Below are 17,655 nucleotides of genomic sequence, written 5' to 3' on the forward strand. Positions count from 1 at the left end.
GCAGGAGGTTAAACTCCTTGCTGTGCAAGCAGCTTGGGTGTGTCAGTTGCCCACTGACTGCAAGGGCTTTAAAAAGCAGTCAGCATCCCGACAGAACCTTACCCCAACTTGCAAGGATGCTGGTTGGAACAGTTCCCATTTGGACGAGAGAGAGACAGAGAGACAGAGAGACAGAGAGACAGAGAGACAGAGAGACAGAGAGACAGAGAGACAGAGAGACAGAGAGACAGAGAGACAGAGAGACAGAGAGACAGACTTCGGGGGTTGTCGCTTACACTGGTGAAAGTGCTAAGTATTGGTAAAGAGCTTAGCTCTCCAATCTGTAGTTAAGGAACTTACAAGTATGTTAATTAATGCTTCAGAAGGAGCTAGGTATTTTGTTTTGTTCCTGTTCTGTTTTGTGGCCTTTTGTTAATAAACCCGATAAGTGAGAGAAAAGACCCTTCAAGGTCACTGAGTTGTCACAATTGGTGTAGAAGTTGGGCACTCTAAAAGGCATAGCACCTAAAGGTTGGTGGGTTTGAAAAAGCAAAAAAAAAACAACACATGGGTTTTTTAAATGGCTGCTCAGCGGGAGTAAGACTGCTACAGAGATACAAGAGGTACAAACTCTGCAAATAAAGCCTGCCACACCTGTGTGACTACCAGCTGTGATTGTAGCATATACAGAACAGTGCAATAGTGCCTCCCGTGGTCAGTGTGAAGAATACACCTGAAAGTGCCCCAAATGAGGAAAGAATGTGTTTATTGTGTAATGAGCCCAGCCACACGAGACAGTGTCCCTTCGGGAATGAGTGTTCCTATGTGGCCCCAGAAAGTGTCCCTTCAGGCCTTATGATGACGACAATGAGGAGGAGAAGGATGACTCCTATGTGGCTCCTGGAAAAGAGCAGCATCAGCAGCAAGAGGAATATTTGTTCCAGCGAGGCAAGCAACTGCAGCAGCAAGCAACTCGCTGGGGATGCAAGGAAGATGCAGACGCTTTTAACAATGAGCGTGTGTACTCAGTACCACTGATGCATCAGAGTCTTCCAAGGGCAAGAGCAAGAGGGAGAAACAGAAAAGAAGGTCTCAACTTGCAGAGGAAGTTGCAGAAACATTTTAAAGGCGATCCTGGGACATGAGGAAGGCGCGTGTTAGAAAGGAAGCGAGATGTGCTGCAGCTCAGGTTGGCTGGCAGGTTCATCAGGAGAATAGCGGAAATCTCCAGACGCTACTCGGGGGCTGTGCCGGAGCCACAGCAGGGGCCTAAAGGTACCAGAGGGTCCAATGCTGAAGTCGTGTAGCCAGATGGTGCGTCTATCTGGTTCTGACTGTAATAATAATCCCTGAACACACACTACAAGAAAAGTGGACCAGGAACCTAGGCAGGGCCGCAGACAGATTTCCCGGGACCCAGGACTAGAGGTATGACCGCCCCCCCCCCCATGTCATTGGTCTTGCAAGCCCCCCATTTCACACCTTGCGAGCCCCCTCTATTTATCTCCCTCTACCCATGTTTTTTTCTCCCCTCCGTCTCACCTCTCACTCTCCCCCCCCTTTCATACATGTACTGTATTTCTCTCCCCTGCATCTCACTCTTACTCCCTCCACATACAAAAAAATCCTCCCCCCCAAATATATACAAATCCCCCCCACCCCAAATACATACAACCCCCCCACCCCAAATACATATAAAAAAAATAATACAAACAACCCCCCCAAAAATCCATATAACTCCCTCCTCCCCCCCCCCCCAATACATTTAAAAAAAAGCTCCAATACATATTTAAAAAGCCCCAATAATAACCTCCCTGCTATCCTATTATAAGGCGGCACAAACAGGTCACTTGGTGGTTTGGCACGCTAATCCTATCCTGAGAAGGTGGGCAGCACTTGAGTCAGTACTGATACATCCAGTAGCGATTGCCAATATACTTTGGCTTCCGACAGATAATAGGCCACCTGTTCACAAACTTCCCCTGACAGTCACACACTCCCTGAAGATATGGAACAAACTCAAAATTAAATATAAATTGGCGTCCAAAAACTCTTAATTAACCCCTTTGTGGGGAAACACACATTCTCCCCCGGGTCAGGACATCCAATTGTTCTCCAATTGGGCAAAGGCGGGAATAAGTAGACTAAAAGGGTAGAATGGTGCAGTTTGATCAGCTGGTTTTGGAAAAGGGAATCCCATATAGAGAAATATTTTGCTTTCTCCAAATTACAGCTTTTTACGCCAAAACCAATCCGTCCGACTCTGAGCCAAGGTCCGAACTGATGTGCGTGGAAAAACAAAACAGGCAGAATGGTGCACTGAGAGACACAATATTTAATAACCCAACGGGGTGATGTGCATGGAAGCAGAGACGCAGAGAGGGCGCATCTCAAGATTATATGGGACTTTCTCTATCCCTAGTGCTCCGTCACAGGAGAAACGCAGCTATATTAGACAATGGAAAAGAGACCTGGGCAAGGAGCTGGAAGATGAGGTTTGGGAGGATATCTTCAATGGGGTGGCTAGCTGCTCCATCTTAATATATAAAATCGAAAGGTTGGTACTAGCTGCGGTGAATCTGATTGGTCCTCAGCCTCTGGCCAATCAGATTGGTGGCTCTATGACATCACCCGGCTCTATGACGTCACCCAACTCTCCCTCTCCCTCCCCCCCACCGGCTCCCGGACGGAGGGGAAGCGCGGCGCGGCCCTCCTGCCCCAGCCGCCAACGCTCACTTCCCTCCCCGGCGGGGGGACAGGCAGTGGGCAGGCAGCATCCGGAAGGACCCCCTTCCTCCTGCAGCTGCCCCCGGTAAGATGGCGGCGCACAGCAGACAGGCGGGGGGTGGTATTCAGTCAGGAGAGAGGGGGGGGGAGTTAGTCAGAAGAGAGGGGGGGAGGGAGTCAGGAGAGAGGGGGGAGAGGGAGTCAGGAGAGAGGGGGGGGAGAGGGAGTCGGGAGAGAGGGAGTCAGGAGAGAGGGGGGGAGTCAGGAGAGAAGGGGGGAAAAGCCTGAACAGCTGTGAAGAGGGGGGGAAGGGAGTTGAGAGGGAGGATGGGGGAGGCAGAACATTACATCACGGGCAACGCCGGGTATATCAGCTAGTCAGTAATAAATGCAGTTCCCAGGCTAATAGAGACCTATAGGAACCACAAAGGTGCGCCTGGCCATACATATCCAGTTATTGTGTGCCAGGGTGTAGTGGCATGTACACTACTAGTAAGTATATGTGAAGCCAAACTATCTGAATTATCCAATGTTACTAATACAGAACTGGACAAGTGCAGACGGTAGATGTATAGATGGCAGTCAAACAATGTGTGCGCCCTGAAAATGCCTAATAATAATTAGTGGGGGTCAGGCTGGAATTGCCACCAATCACCATGATGTCAACTTGAACATGTAAAATACACAACCCACACATTATAACGGCAAGGGTCAGGACTGATTGCTAAAGGATAAAAACAATCCAATATCAACAAAACGATATGTACTATCACAGAACAAAATGTTATACGCAGACCCACCGTTATGTCTGCGTATAACATTTTGTTCTGTGATAGTACATATCGTTTTGTTGATATTGGATTGTTTTTATCCTTTAGCAATCAGTCCTGACCCTTGCCGTTATAATGTGTGGGTTGTCTATATTACATATACTAATTGACATCATGGTGACTGGTGGCAATCCCAGATTGATCCCCACTATTTATTATTAGGGTTGCCAGGTGGCTTCTGCAAAAATACTGGACACAATGGTGAAATGTACGACGCGCTCGATGCACACACACACCTCTCTCCACACCATGCAGTTTCCTCCTCTCCTTGGCCCCACCCTCAGACTCCTGACACCTCCTCCTGATTGGATGCTGCAGCCAATAATAATGATGCAACCAATCAGGATGGAGGAAGCTGCAGTGTTCCTTAGCAGCAGCCCTGCTCAGGGAAATCCCGCGCCCCCCCTACCCCCCCCCCCCCCAAGCCGGTCAGGTCACTATGTCCAGAGAGGTGATACCGGTATACATATACATGTCCAATATTACCGCTATTTTTTTACTGGACAGTGTCCAAATACAGGACAGTCTGGTTCAATACTGGACACCTGGCAACCCTAAATATATATACATATATATACACACACACACAAACGAGACTCACGCTCCATAGTGTAATATGAAAAAATATGGGTGCTTTAATGTTAAATATCAGCTAAATGCCCACACACATGGTGCTTGATAAAAACTCTCATAGAATATTACAGGGGTGCGCAAACTTTTCCATCCGTGCCCCCTGCCTGCTCTCCCCCTCTGTTCGCGCCCCCCCTTACCTGTTCTCTGGCGTTTGCTGACGTCACAATGTGCGTTGCCATTGCAACTCGCTGTCATGTGACACCCCCCGTCACAGAACAAGTAAGGGACTTACAGAGGCCTCACTCGAGCTCTTTTGGCATTTCATTTAAATGCTTTGGGGATGAGCGCGGGGCCTCTGTAAGCGCCGTGCCCCCCCACCCCATGAATATAGAACATGTAGTGGTTACCGGACACGGCACAGATTCTGCAATCACAGGCAGCAGCGTGGTGCAGGAACGTAGAACGTCTCTGATGCTGCAAATGCAGCTGGTGGCTTGGTGCAGAAATGGGGACGTGTCTCAACACGCATGATGTGATGACGTCGCTAAAAGACCCTATGCATTTCGACTCTTGCGTGCCAAGACATACTGACTCTAACAGGCACGGCGTTAGCTCCTGCCGCTTTGGATAGCATTGGGACTTATTCCATTTTGCTTTGCGTTGCACTACAGTACCCAGGACGGTATGTTAAACGGTGCTCATTCCTGGACCGCGCAACCAACTGCATTAGCAGCATCAGAGAGGTTCTCTGTTCCTGCACCACACTGCTGCCTGTGATTGCAGAATCTGTGCTGCAGGTGAGCCCCTGACTGGATTAATTACAGAATCTTGCTTATTTCCTAATATACTTTTGTTTCTCTTACAAGTATAGGTATATACATTATTATGCACGTATGCTTTATTCATTTGAATCCTTGGTATTCACTTGATATATATATTGTATCATTATCTAGTATTCACTCATGTGGGTATTTTTTTGCATAATATTCAGTATTCACTGTGATTAGTACACAAGCACATAGCACATTATTCCACAGAATTAGAGGAGCACATATATATATATATATATATATATATATATATCACACGCACACTGATAGATGCATTCACAGCTGCACTTACAGACATGGACAGTTGCTGCTTCTGATCAGTGCGTCTGGCAGCGATTAATCGTCCTTGTGCTTCCAGCGACGTTCCACGTGGGTGCGCTCGATGACTGCGGGTGCGGATTAGCAGCGTCTGTTGCTTGGGTACCCGGTGCTGGGAGTGAGGAGCAGGCCGCAGCCGCCCCGGTGCTGGGTGTGAGGAGCAGGCCGCCCCGGTGCTGGGTGTGAGGAGCAGCCGTCCCGGTGCTGGGTGTGAGGAACAGGCCGCCCCGGTGCTGGGAGTGAGGAGCAGGCTGCCCCGGTGCTGGGAGTGAGGAGCAGGCCGCAGCCGCCTCGGTGCTGGTTGTGAGGAGCAGGCCGCAGCCGCCTCGGTGCTGGTTGTGAGGAGCATGCCGCCCCGGTGCTGGGTGTGAGGAGCAGGCCGCAGCCGCCCCGGTGCTGGGAGTGAGGAGCGGGCTGCCCCGGTGCTGGGAGTGAGGAGCAGGCCGGTGCCGGTAGTCCCCCCTCGGCCTCTCTCCGCTGATACGATGGCCGCTGAGGTGGGGAAGTTGTCCAAGAACCTGCTGCGCATGAAGGTAACTCTCTCTCCCTCTCTCTTCCCCATGGGATAACCCAGCATGGTGCGGGACACGCGGGGGGGCTCCTGTGTCCGACAAGCATTCATCAATAGTAATTAATGGTACAGGCATTTAATCTTATTTACCGACAGCAGGTACAACAAAAACCGTATTCAGCCGCACTCAAATATGCCTCCCTTACCTAACCCTGATATGCCAGCCTAACCTAACTGTAATATGCCCACCTTGCCCTGATATGCCAGCCTAACTTTACTATAATATGCCCACCTTGCCCTGATATGCCAGCCTAACCCCAATATGCCAGCCTAACCTTTACCCGAACCCTAACATGCCAGTTTAACTCTAACCAGCAGTCTCTAAATCCTAAACAATCTGGGAGAAAATCATTGCCGTGTTAGGCTTCGGACATGGTGTCATTAACAGCGCTGAGCCGCGCTGACGCCTGCTGAAATCTGCGCGGTTTCATGCCCAGGCAGGGAGCCAGCGGGCGCGATCGGAGGCGGGGGCAGACTGAGGCAGGCGGGGCAGTGACATCGCTGGGCCAATCGCCCGCGACACACCAACGACAACGTCACGGCGCAGACGTCACGGCGCCGTGACGACGCTGCTCCGCGCTGATTGGATGTTTTCAGCCAACAGCGCGCTGAAAAACAGCTTGGCTGTCGGCTGAAAAATCCAGCACCTCCACACGCCTGCGGACGCTCGCGTGAGCCTCCTCTCAAGGCATCCTCATTGAGGATGCAGGGGCTCAGCGCGGAGCGTCCGCACGGCTCAGCGCGGCCTGTCCTTCTATGGACTCGGCCTAAGCTTTGTGGGGGGTTGGGATCAGAATCATTCTTTAGCTGTGTTATTGTCCAGCAACATTTCTTTTATCTATTGAGAAATCAATGACACCATTTTATAACGTCAAAGTGCTAAACCCGGAATGAAACACTTGATACCGAATATTATTTTTCACTCACCAGTGTCTGTACTGTCCTCGTATTCACGTAGCTTCAACACATTGCTGTAAATACGTGAATTAATTCCTATTGCAAAGAAAATGGTCAGATTTGATCAATCTGAACCCAATATGTTTTAAAGCAGTATTGCCTTCAAAATCCTACGGGTGTTTTTTTTTTTTAAATTGTCTGTGTAGTATTGGATAATACTTACAGTACTGTATTTTTGTTCTCCCACTCTTTATGCCCTTTGTAATGGTTTTTAATATATTCAGCTTACCTTGGATTTCTATTGCAACCATTTAGAAAGCCACAGCACTCGCACTTTTGAAATAGGCGTCCATATTGTGTGCCCTGGGAAGCAGGATCTGCGCCGATCGATCACGGTAGAACGGATCGATCGGCAGCTTGAATAATTACATTCCCTTCAAGGCAAGGAACTGCTGCATCTATTAAAAAAATAGCAAGAAGCAAAGCCCATTTAAGTTAACTTATCCGTAAAGAGATTATAGTGAAGACATTCTACTCTTTAAACAATACAGTAAAATCATTCCTGATATATTGAATGTTAATACAGAGACACAATTATTGCTGCTGAATCCTTGTGTGGAAGAGCATACAATCGGCTTTTCTGATGGTCAGAAACATCGGAGGTTCAACAGCCTTAAATCAGCCCTGTCTAGAAATATATATGTAATGGCGTTTGCGCTCAGCTCTTTATATGAGGTCGCTGTTGGATATCGCCAAGCTTATTGCTGCAGATGGAGAAGGGAAAATATATTTGATGGCATTTATTTTTTAATAGTTTTTAATGGCACCTTTTGGCGTTGTCTGTTATGCAGAAACAGATGCGTATGACACTTTGCACACCCATGCATGCAGAATAAAAGCGGTGGGATACACTAATGTGTAAGTGCATGTAATGTTCATACCATCATGCAACAGGATAGATTTAAACAAGAATGGACTCATGAGTTGGGGACCCAGGTTATAGATCTACAGCTCCCTGAGCTACAATATCTAGTTCAGGATTCAAGCATTAACACAGCCACAACCTGCAACTAATGGAACACTGATAACACGCGAAAAGGTCTGTTTCTGTACCTTCCTATCTAGCCATTTACTAAAATGCATTCTGTGGGGGAATGTTATCAGGATAGCAGCAGTGTGTCATGCTCACATGAATCACTATACAGTACTTAAATCAATCCTGAATAATGGGACCATTTGGTTTAAAAAAATATATATCATCTTGGTTATTTAATATCCTAAGAATAATTGTTGCCATCCCCTGTGGTCTTTTGATGTCTTTACATTGGGGTATGTGTTTGTTTGGATAAGATAGCGTACCCCGTGTCCTGATAACGGTTCTGTAAGCACTCCGTACTCAGTCAGTATTAATAAATACACAAATTCAGCATTCTCAAGGCCTGTTGAACCTTTTATTCTTGCCACTTTGACAGGTCTCAGTAATGTTAGTTGGTGTGTTATGATGCATCAGGATAAGTAAGGCTTTGCCCAGTGCTGTGTCCGTTTTTATGTGGACAAACTGACATAGTATTTCGCTGCTGCCAGCAAATTAAAGTGGTGAATGGTACAAGCAGCGCCTCCGAGGACCAACACCAGATCTGAGGTTTTACAAAGATAGGAACTAATAGGCCGACTTAGTCTATTTTCCTATCCTCCGTCACATTCTGTTTGTGTGCCTTTTGGAGCGTGGTATTTGAGCTAAATTGGAATGAATATAAAAATTGATGAAACAAACTATACAATGGTATGTGACAGTCTGGATAAGTGCTTTGACAGTGACATATTAGTGCGGTTTTCATTGACATCCAATAGAGAAGATGGGTAGTCAGTCTGCTTAATAATTGATTTTTGTATTGAGCTAGTAGTGTTGTGGACATTTTGTGTACATAGAACTGCACCCTGGATACAACAAGTTTGTTGTTGGTTGTGTGTTTTTTGTGTTGTTGTTCACACAGTTTCCACTGTTGGTAGCATCAACCATCGTTTTGTGTGATGTCAGAGAAACCTTTTGTTATACCTCTGTATTGTGCAGTATTTTGCACAAATCCAAAATAATGACACCCCATTCCCTATAACATCAGTCTGATCACTACTTACTGACAATATAAACTCCATAATCTTTGTCTATAGTTTTGAAATATGAATTCTATGTCGGCATAAAGTTGCATTTATTCATAGAAAATGGTTGGTGCCGATCAGAACTTAATTGTGGGTCCTCTATGCACAAATCTGGCTAAACGGGGTCCTGCGTGTTGGGGGAGGGGACCTGCATGTTGGGGGAGAGGGGCTGCGTGTTGGGGGAGGGGGGCTGCATGTTGATTAAGGGGGGCTGCGTATCAATGGGGCTGCTGACTAGAAGCTCTTTTTTATATTTCATTCTCTTTGTTTAGTTTATGCAGCGGAGCATTGATGCGGAAACTAGGAAACAGCTGGAAGAGGATGAGAAGAAAATTATCAGCGATGAGCATTGGTACTTGGATTTGCCAGAGTTGAAAGAGCGAGAGTAAGGACACCCACCACACACACACACACACACACTGCAGTACACACACACACACTGCAGTGCACATCTTCTATCTAAATCATTCACCCGATAGTTGGAATGGGACATTTGGTCGCGGCCATTTCGCCACCACCAAATGACCACCGGCATTTGGCCATAGCTGGACACTGAGCCACCGCCCGCTTCCAAAAAGGTAAGTTTTTTTTTAGTGTTTAGGTTAGGGGGTTAATTTAAGGGGTTTTAAGGTAAGGGTTTAGGTGGTCATTGGGGTAGAGGGTAGCGTTCGTATTAGGGGTTGACAGGGGGTTTTAGGGTGAAGGTTCGGGACTTGCCTTAGCATCCTGCGTCGCATTGTCCTGAAGGTGAATGTGCTAGACCAGGGGTGCGCAAACTTTCCCCCGTGCGTTGTTCTCCTCGGCGCCTCGCATCCCTTGCTAGACACGGCGTCAAATGACGCGTGGGGTCATGTGATGTCACGTTTCCATGGTAACGTGACGTCACATCGCCCCTGGCGCCGGGTTACCAGGACGACGCGTCGCTGGAAGAGAAGGTAAGTGTGTTTTATAGAGGCCTCGTGGGTTCGTCCGGCATTTAATTTGAATGCCTGGAGGCGGGGGAGCCCGGGACCTCTGTAACTGCCACGCCCCCCAGTTTGCGCTCCACTGTGCTAGACTGTACGGTAGTTGATTTTGGAGAAATATGTTCAAGGCACCACTGGTATCTGTCCACTACAGGCATACCCCGCATTAACGTACGCAATGGGACCGGAGCATGTATGTAAAGCGAAAATGTATTTAAAGTGAAGCACTACCTTTTCCCCACTTATCGATGCACGTACTGTACTGCAATCGTCCTATACGTGCATAACTGATGTAAATAACGCATTTGTAACAGGCTCTATAGTCTCCCCGCTTGTGCACAGCTTCAGTACAGGTAGGGAGCCGGTATTGCTGTTCAGGACATGCTGACAGGCGCATGCGTGAGCTGCTGTGTGCCTATTGGGCGACATGTCCTTACTCACGCGTGTACTTAAAGTGAGTGTCCTTAAACTGGGGTATGCCTGTACAAAAGGCTTTCTGAACGCCTTCAATTTATAGTCAGGCTAAGTGACGGCAAAATGTTACACTCAAAAAAAAAAACCCCCACCCCCATAGTTAGAAGTTGTTTAATATTTTGAATGCCCAAATAGTCTTACTATTGGGGCTAATTCTGTATAAGCCACATTGGGACCGGGAGAACAATCGCAGCAGCCTGCCTGGCATTAATGTGAAAGGTTTATTAATGCTGAGCGATGTAATTGTGTCACTGTGTTTTGGGACAACTCTTCGTCAGGTGCAGAAACCGAAGCGCCTCCCAGGTACTTTAATATACGCAGAAGCGTTTGGGACGTTATCGGACGGAAAACAACCCAAATTCATTGAAGATTTTCATGCCAAAACGGCAGCTTTAGGGTTTATAGAATTGCCCCGTAGGTGCTTCGGGAATTTAACATTTAACTGCTTCATTGCCACAAGAGCCGGTAATGCATTGTAAGCCCCTCTGGCAGGGATGAAGGGGTTCATTGTTTTTGTGCTGTCTTGCTGTTCTACTGCAGTGCACACTTACATGATACTTCAGCAGAAAATTGGTCATTAAAACAGGGTTATTTCTGTCTCGCTGTATTGGCTGCGTAGTTACTTTGGGTCAGCGTGTATAAACACACCGTATATTGTGCTGTATATTAGCCTTTACACCCATTTCCTTTCTTTGCTCTGAAAAAATGATTTAATAACATCTATGAATAATTTTAACCTTGAATTTTGAATTATATCACAACCTGCTTGTATACACTAGATCCATGCCAATGAGATGACTATTTCCCAGTTAGTATTGTTTTGTATTTTGGTTATATAAAAGCTTTGTGTAATCGACCTCCTTTAAAATGAGGTGCAAATAAAGTACAGTGATTTTTGTAGCTGAAGTTACCTGTTCCCAAATCTCCAGGAGTTTTATCATCGAAGAAAGAAGTTTACTCCCGTGTGAAGACTTTGTGTACGGCAGAATGTCCTTCAAAGGTTTCAACCCCGAGGTGGAGGTAAAGTTTCTATAATAAGTCCTACGACTTCCCACTGGGAGCTTAATCTTACAGTACAACAACATGTACAAATAGACTCCGTCCATTAAACATTATCACAACCAGCAATACATTTACATAAATAAAAAAAAACAAAAACCTCTTAAGTTACTGATTCTCGTGCATGGGTACGTGGTTTTCCTTACCGGGCACCTCAAATTTCACAACCTGTCGGGAGGCTGTCCCATTTTGTTGACTTTATATCTAAATTTATTAGAACGTCGATATTCTTTTCCATCCATGTCTGTCCCAAATAATTCCAGCCATCATGAACGTTTATATTTTTTGGACCAGGGCCTTCTCCCACTAAATCGGCGAGTGCTGTGGAACGTGGCAGAGCCCACCGCTGATTTTTCCAATTTTTAATTTTCAGAAGCTAATGATCCAAATGAATTCGAAAACGGAAACCGAGGAAGTCATTGAAGAAGGAAACATGGAAGTGGATGTGTCTGACGATGAAATGGCTCGGAGGTGAGATTTGCTCCAGCTTCTTGTTCAGTAACAGTTTGAGGCTCTTTTACATTAGAAAAGATCATTTAGAAATGGGCATTTAAGGAAACCTAAACAATTGACCTATCGTTTATTTGTTTTAAGAGGCGTAATAAGTCACAAGAGCAAGTCTTGTTACAAAACATTGCATGCTCCTCCTGTCTTCTTGCAGAAATGAATTATTGCATTAAACTTGAATTCGGGGGAAAAAATCATATAATGTTTGGTTTTAAGGATTGATGAAAATCTGTACTTAACCAAGACTGGAGCTGAAGTTTAATTTGAAGTTATACCTCCCAAAACAGCATCTGATTTTTTGTTTTTTATTAAAAATGTCAACACCAGTTCTCACAGGCCAGGTATATGGTATATCCCAGCTTCAGCACAGGTGGTGTCTTTGACTGAGCCACCTGTGCTGAAGCAGGGATAGCCTTAAAACATGGCCTGTTGGGGGGTGGGATCTTGAGGACTGGAGTTGGCCGCACGTGGTTTAAACATTTTATTTTAAAATGCCTATATTTGTTTTTGTATTTGTGCCAATCATCAACATTTAATGTATTAAGCTGCCACGGGTTCATTTTGTAGCTAGAAGGCATGTGCTTTAAAACTAAGAGGTGAACGTTTAAAGGAGCCCATGCAAAAAAACATGTAACAGCCATATTTCTGCAGGATAGAAACTACTGCAGCAGGAATGTGATCCAAATAAAATGTAGAGAAAAAGCAATTTGTACAAAGTGACTTGATGGGCCATGTAACTGGTTGTGTTCTGTTTGTAATGTGTGTCTGTCCTCGGTGGGGAAGCTTTTACATGCACTGGGAAATGGGGACCGAGAATAAAAGGATGTTCCTTTTTTTTTTTTGCAGATACGAGTCATTAGTGGGAACCATCAAAAATAAATTTACGAAAAAAAGGGAGCGAAAAGTACAAAATGATGAGGATGAGAACAGTAACACCAGGAGCAAACCAAAGAGGGCCTTTCTAAAGCCACAGGATTAAATGTTTACAAATGTAATAAGACTAAAGACGGACGTTTTTGAAATATTCTGGAAGATCGAGTGCTTTGGATTTTTAACATTTTTGCTGCTTTTCTGCTTCTTCGCATAGAATATTTTCATCCTCGCTTTTGTTTTTGAATTTTTTTGTTTTTAAATCCCAATTGTAATGGAAAAGACCATTTTCATTTACTTTTGTTTTTTCCATATGTTGTATATCACTAAAACAGTAAAAAATACATGCATCTGGTTTGCTTTTAAAATGCCACATTTTGGTTTAATAGATTTGTATTTATGTTACGGTCGTGATTCATACATTGTTTCTAGTCCTTTGTCATATAATATCACACGTACCATCCCAAGATAGGGTCAACAAAGTATTTGTAGTTTCTTGTTTAAATCTTCTGGCGCTAAAATGCAGGCGAGTCGCTGCAATGTATTGTAAGTAAATCCATCCAGGCACAAAACCGGGTACGTGCCACGCTTTAAATGTGACCCGTGACCCAGTACCTAACTCAAACTGGAAAAAGGTAGAGATGCTCGTTCCTAAAGTAGTCCTTCTTTTCTCATTCTTATTGCACCCGCAGCACAACCTGAAGTGGACCAGGAACATTTTTATTTAACAAACCTGTACGTGATGCAAAGTTACAGAATTCAGAATATTTCTATGTTTGGACATCTGGCCACGTCTGAAATTGGCAGCCCGGGGTTTCACTCTGCCGAATATGCGACGGTCGCTCTTGCAGAGTTACAGGGGGTGTGACTGGTCTTTAACCCCTTAAATGCTTTGCAGGCACCTGTGGCAATGCATTTGAAAAGGGGTGCTCCTGCAGTGAAGGGGTTACATTTGTGGATTATGGTTTTCGGAGCAAAAATACAGTTTTTGTACATTTTCGTGTGTGTGTGTCGATGAGGGGACTTTAAGTATATTACTGTCCATACATTGTGGGTCCTTCCAACAGTAAGTGGCACAAAATGCACCAAAACATTTCTTGACATGAGATGTCGTTTTAATCTTTCTAAGATTTACAAATTCTTGGAGTGAGATTTATTCTGGTTTTCCACAAGTGCTGTTTGTACCCTGGTATTTATCAAGCTGCCTGTACACATTCTGTAGTAGACCTTTTTATCCAATAGTGAGTAAGGATTATAAGGCGGAAGGGGTCAAAAATAAAGGTTCTGATTGTGTTTTTACCTCGGTGACAAATGCATATGAACATCAAGTGAACAAAAGTAGCCACTTTAAAATAAAAATAGATGCATTGTAATTTAATGAGGTCTCCAACTAGCTTTTTGTAGAAAGAAATTGAAATGTCTGTACTGGAGTTCATATAATGTGAATTATACACTTAAAGATGAGCTACATTTAGCAATGCATATTCTCCATTGTATCATAAAACGGTGCGTCGTCGTTTTTAAGGGCAGCCCTGATTGTCAGCTGGATATCTGGCACAGCTCTGTGTAATTAGGTTTTGATTTGTATTCCAAATTGTATCATGCATATAATGCGAACAAACGATTTAGTCTTTGTAGTGTTACACACAAATCATACTTCTTTTTATTTTTTAAATCTTGGGGGTTAAGTAATTTCTGACGCCTTTTAGGTTTAGTTTTCTAAGATCCAGTCAGTTGAAACTGAAAATCAACAGTAAAATGAAACCTTTGCTAATTCAGCACTAGAGATACCCGTGGTCAGTCCCGCATGGCATTTCTTTAAAAATGCCATTAGGATTGTTCCTGTGTGATAAGGAGACGCAGGTCTGCAATGTGTCCAAGGTACATGCACCAAGCAGCATTGTCCTGCTGTATATACAGATACTATATTGGTTTGAACCATTATTGCCATGGTTGTGACCTTTGCAGAAGTGGATGCTGATTAATATCCCTTTTATTTTCCTTGTTTCAGGCACTGTTTAGCAATGCGTATCTAATCCTCTATCGGATAGCCTGTACTTGAGTAATACAGTACGTAATAATCTGCAATATTATGTTTACAGTTGGATGGAACAGTGAAGATACAAAAAAAGTGTCTGGGCCGAGCACGTGCATTTTAAGTGAAATTTCTTTGTGTTTTGTTTCAGAAATTGTATTTGTGATGTTTTTAATTAAACATCAAAACAGAATTTCAGTGCCAAAACGCAAAGAAGTTTGACTTAGAACACGCGTGTGTGGCACACACCCCAGGTTTTACTTATTTGTACTTCTATATTTATAGGATCTGTGAATTCCTCGTCTGTGTGTACATGTGTGCATCGCTGTGTGTCCTGCGCAGGCGTGCCTTCTGCGCAGGCACGTTGAGCGTGGGAGGCCTCCGCATGAGCGGCAGCTGCTATAACGGCCTCTTCTGCCTGCAGTGACGCCACCTCCGGGACTGCACTTCCGTCTCCAAAAAGGCGATTTACTCCAAGGAAAAAAAAATTATTTGGTAGGTGCCAACATAGAAGTTTTACTTCACAAAAATGCAATTTCCTGTAGTGGGACTTGTTCTTGTATCACCCTCTTCCAGTTCCTGTTACTGACTCGAGTACCCAAAACGGTGGTTTTTGTTGTTTAATTTAGCAGGAGAGACTGTTGTGTGTATCCTGTTTACAGCAATGTGTATGTAAGAATTCCTTTTAGCGAATGCTTCATGGATAAACACTTGTTCTAACACGATATGTTATTACATACCCTACATTGTACTGATAGGGCAAAGTCGTTGTGCTGTTAGTGGAGCAATAAAGTTAATATAGGTCCATAGATGCTAAATGGTGCTACTTCAGAAGACCCCTTCCTGGCGCCAGAAGATATCTTGTAACCCATTTACGTGCACACAGATACCCAGCGAGCTCTCAGAAACTCCCCCAAATATTATATATATATATATATATATATAATGTGTGTACAGTGGTCGACAAATCACCAAAACATCTACTCGCCACCTAGTACCACACGTGTGCTGCTTGGGCCAATAGGAGCTCGCCACGCTGTTAAATCCACTCGCCAGGGGCGTGCAAATGTATAGGTTTGTCGAACACTGTATATGTAATATATATATATATATATATATATATATATATATATATATATATATATATATATATATATATATAATTTGTGGTGATCAAAAGGAGTGCTACTGGGTGTGGCTTATTGTATAAAACAAGAAATAAAGAAGTTCAGAGCAACATCCAATGTGAAAAATACACAGGGATTTTAATCAGTTAGTGTTGGGACCTGCGATATTATGGTCATGCCTTGAAAGTGGCTCGCAGGCTTATACGCTTTGGCCAAAGGGTTAACTACATGACCCCTTTTCAAGAGATTATATAGGTATGTATTTTTGTCACATTGGATGTTGCTCTGGACTACTTTTGTTTCTTGTTTTATAGTTTCAGCAAAATCTTGCAATTGCTTTACTGGAAAAAAACACCCAGAACATTTCAACGGCGAAAGTTTCACACTATGTACTTTTCTGCTCAAATGTCCCATATTAAACATAGGCTTTTGTTTACGTGCTCGGGAAATACTTCTTTTTCTGCGATTAAAAAAAAAAACAATCCTTTTTAACGCCTTTTGCTTTTGGAAAGTGCTACAAGGAATTTGTAGAGATAATTGTGTGCCATGTTTGTTCTGTGTAATGCGAACATTCCACCTTAAAACACACACCCATGTCTTTATCAGGACGGCAGTAACTATATTTCGGGTCAATATACTGTGTAAGGGCCAATTTCTTCGATAACCAATTAACCAATAACAGTATTTTGATGCTGTTCCCCTAATAACCTATGAAGTATATAGGAGGAACATTTAGGAATACATCTTAGTACTGTGTATCTAGGCCAATGGGAAATAAAACATCAATGCAATAATGTGGTTTATTCAGTATTTATAAACAGAGCAAACAAACTGTATTCTAATGTAACTCTGCATGCACAGTTTATTAATACTTTATGAATAGGACTCAATTTGATGAAAACTGCATGACCAAAGGTTTTGCCTTTGATGGTGCTATTGATGCAAGTTTTGTACCCTCTAGTAAGCCTAGCCCACTATTTTACAAGGTCTGGGTAGTAAAATCACATCTCTGGTTTTATTTATTTAATCCCCTTAAAGGATACTGTCTTCTTAGCTCCCGGATTAAGGTGTCCAGCACGGATAAGCCGTTCTCATTGCTTTCGTGTGTCAATCCTCTTATCCTTCTCCTGACCCAGTACTGCACCATTTCTACTGCTCTAAGGTATTGGGGGCTATTCCGTAAACTGCCGTAGTGATGAATTCTCAACATTTGTCTGCAGTCATCACTGTGCTCCAGGGATCTGAAAATCAACCCAGAATGATACCTCGACAGAACCACAGAGCAGCCTTATCAACTGTCCAGTAATACCAACCCGTCGTGACAACTTACAGTATAATTGAGGTGAAAAGCTGAAATATGTTATTTTGAATCTTATACCTCCTACTATTGTATTCAACAAGACCAAACTTTTCTCTCAATACTTATTCCAGCGGATCATCCTGGATAGTGGTAAATGCCTCTTGACCCACACCTTCCCTAATATTGTGTTTGGTCTCGCTGTACGTAGAACTAATCTCCACCTGCAGAATGCAAATAGATTTGTTTAGTGAAAACAGACGCAGAAGTCCTGTAATAATTCTAAGCTCTTCTCTAAAGGTAACCAACTAGAACCAAACGCCATTGTCTTCAATGAGACCCTAAATTCCAGGGATCTTATGCTGTTCCTTTACATAAATACGTTCCAAGGGCTGCCAGATTTGGGAAGAACCGCCAAAGCCACCATCAACTATGTAGG

General features: G+C 44.0%; 1 protein-coding gene and 1 long non-coding RNA gene across 3 annotated transcripts in view; one reads left to right on the top strand and one right to left on the bottom strand.

Annotated features, from left to right (window-relative positions):
- The window catches only part of LOC142469927 (uncharacterized), a 43,444-nt gene extending 37,629 nt beyond the window's left edge, over positions 1-5,815 (bottom strand). For both annotated transcript variants that reach the window (XR_012789126.1, XR_012789125.1), the window contains exon 1: positions 5,232-5,815. This is a non-coding gene — a long non-coding RNA (uncharacterized LOC142469927). The remainder of the gene's footprint in view (positions 1-5,231) is intronic.
- MPHOSPH6 (M-phase phosphoprotein 6) lies at positions 5,283-13,143 on the top strand. Its single transcript, XM_075576711.1, has 5 exons — positions 5,283-5,790; positions 9,155-9,267; positions 11,251-11,341; positions 11,754-11,851; positions 12,734-13,143. Exons 1-5 carry the CDS (start codon positions 5,743-5,745, stop codon positions 12,864-12,866), a joined length of 483 nt encoding a protein of 160 aa, XP_075432826.1. The 5' UTR covers positions 5,283-5,742; the 3' UTR covers positions 12,867-13,143.
- The last annotated feature ends 4,512 nt before the right edge of the window (positions 13,144-17,655 follow it).

The sequence above is a fragment of the Ascaphus truei genome, chromosome 19 (assembly GCF_040206685.1).
Source record: "Ascaphus truei isolate aAscTru1 chromosome 19, aAscTru1.hap1, whole genome shotgun sequence".
In the NCBI taxonomy this organism is placed as follows: domain Eukaryota; kingdom Metazoa; phylum Chordata; class Amphibia; order Anura; family Ascaphidae; genus Ascaphus; species Ascaphus truei.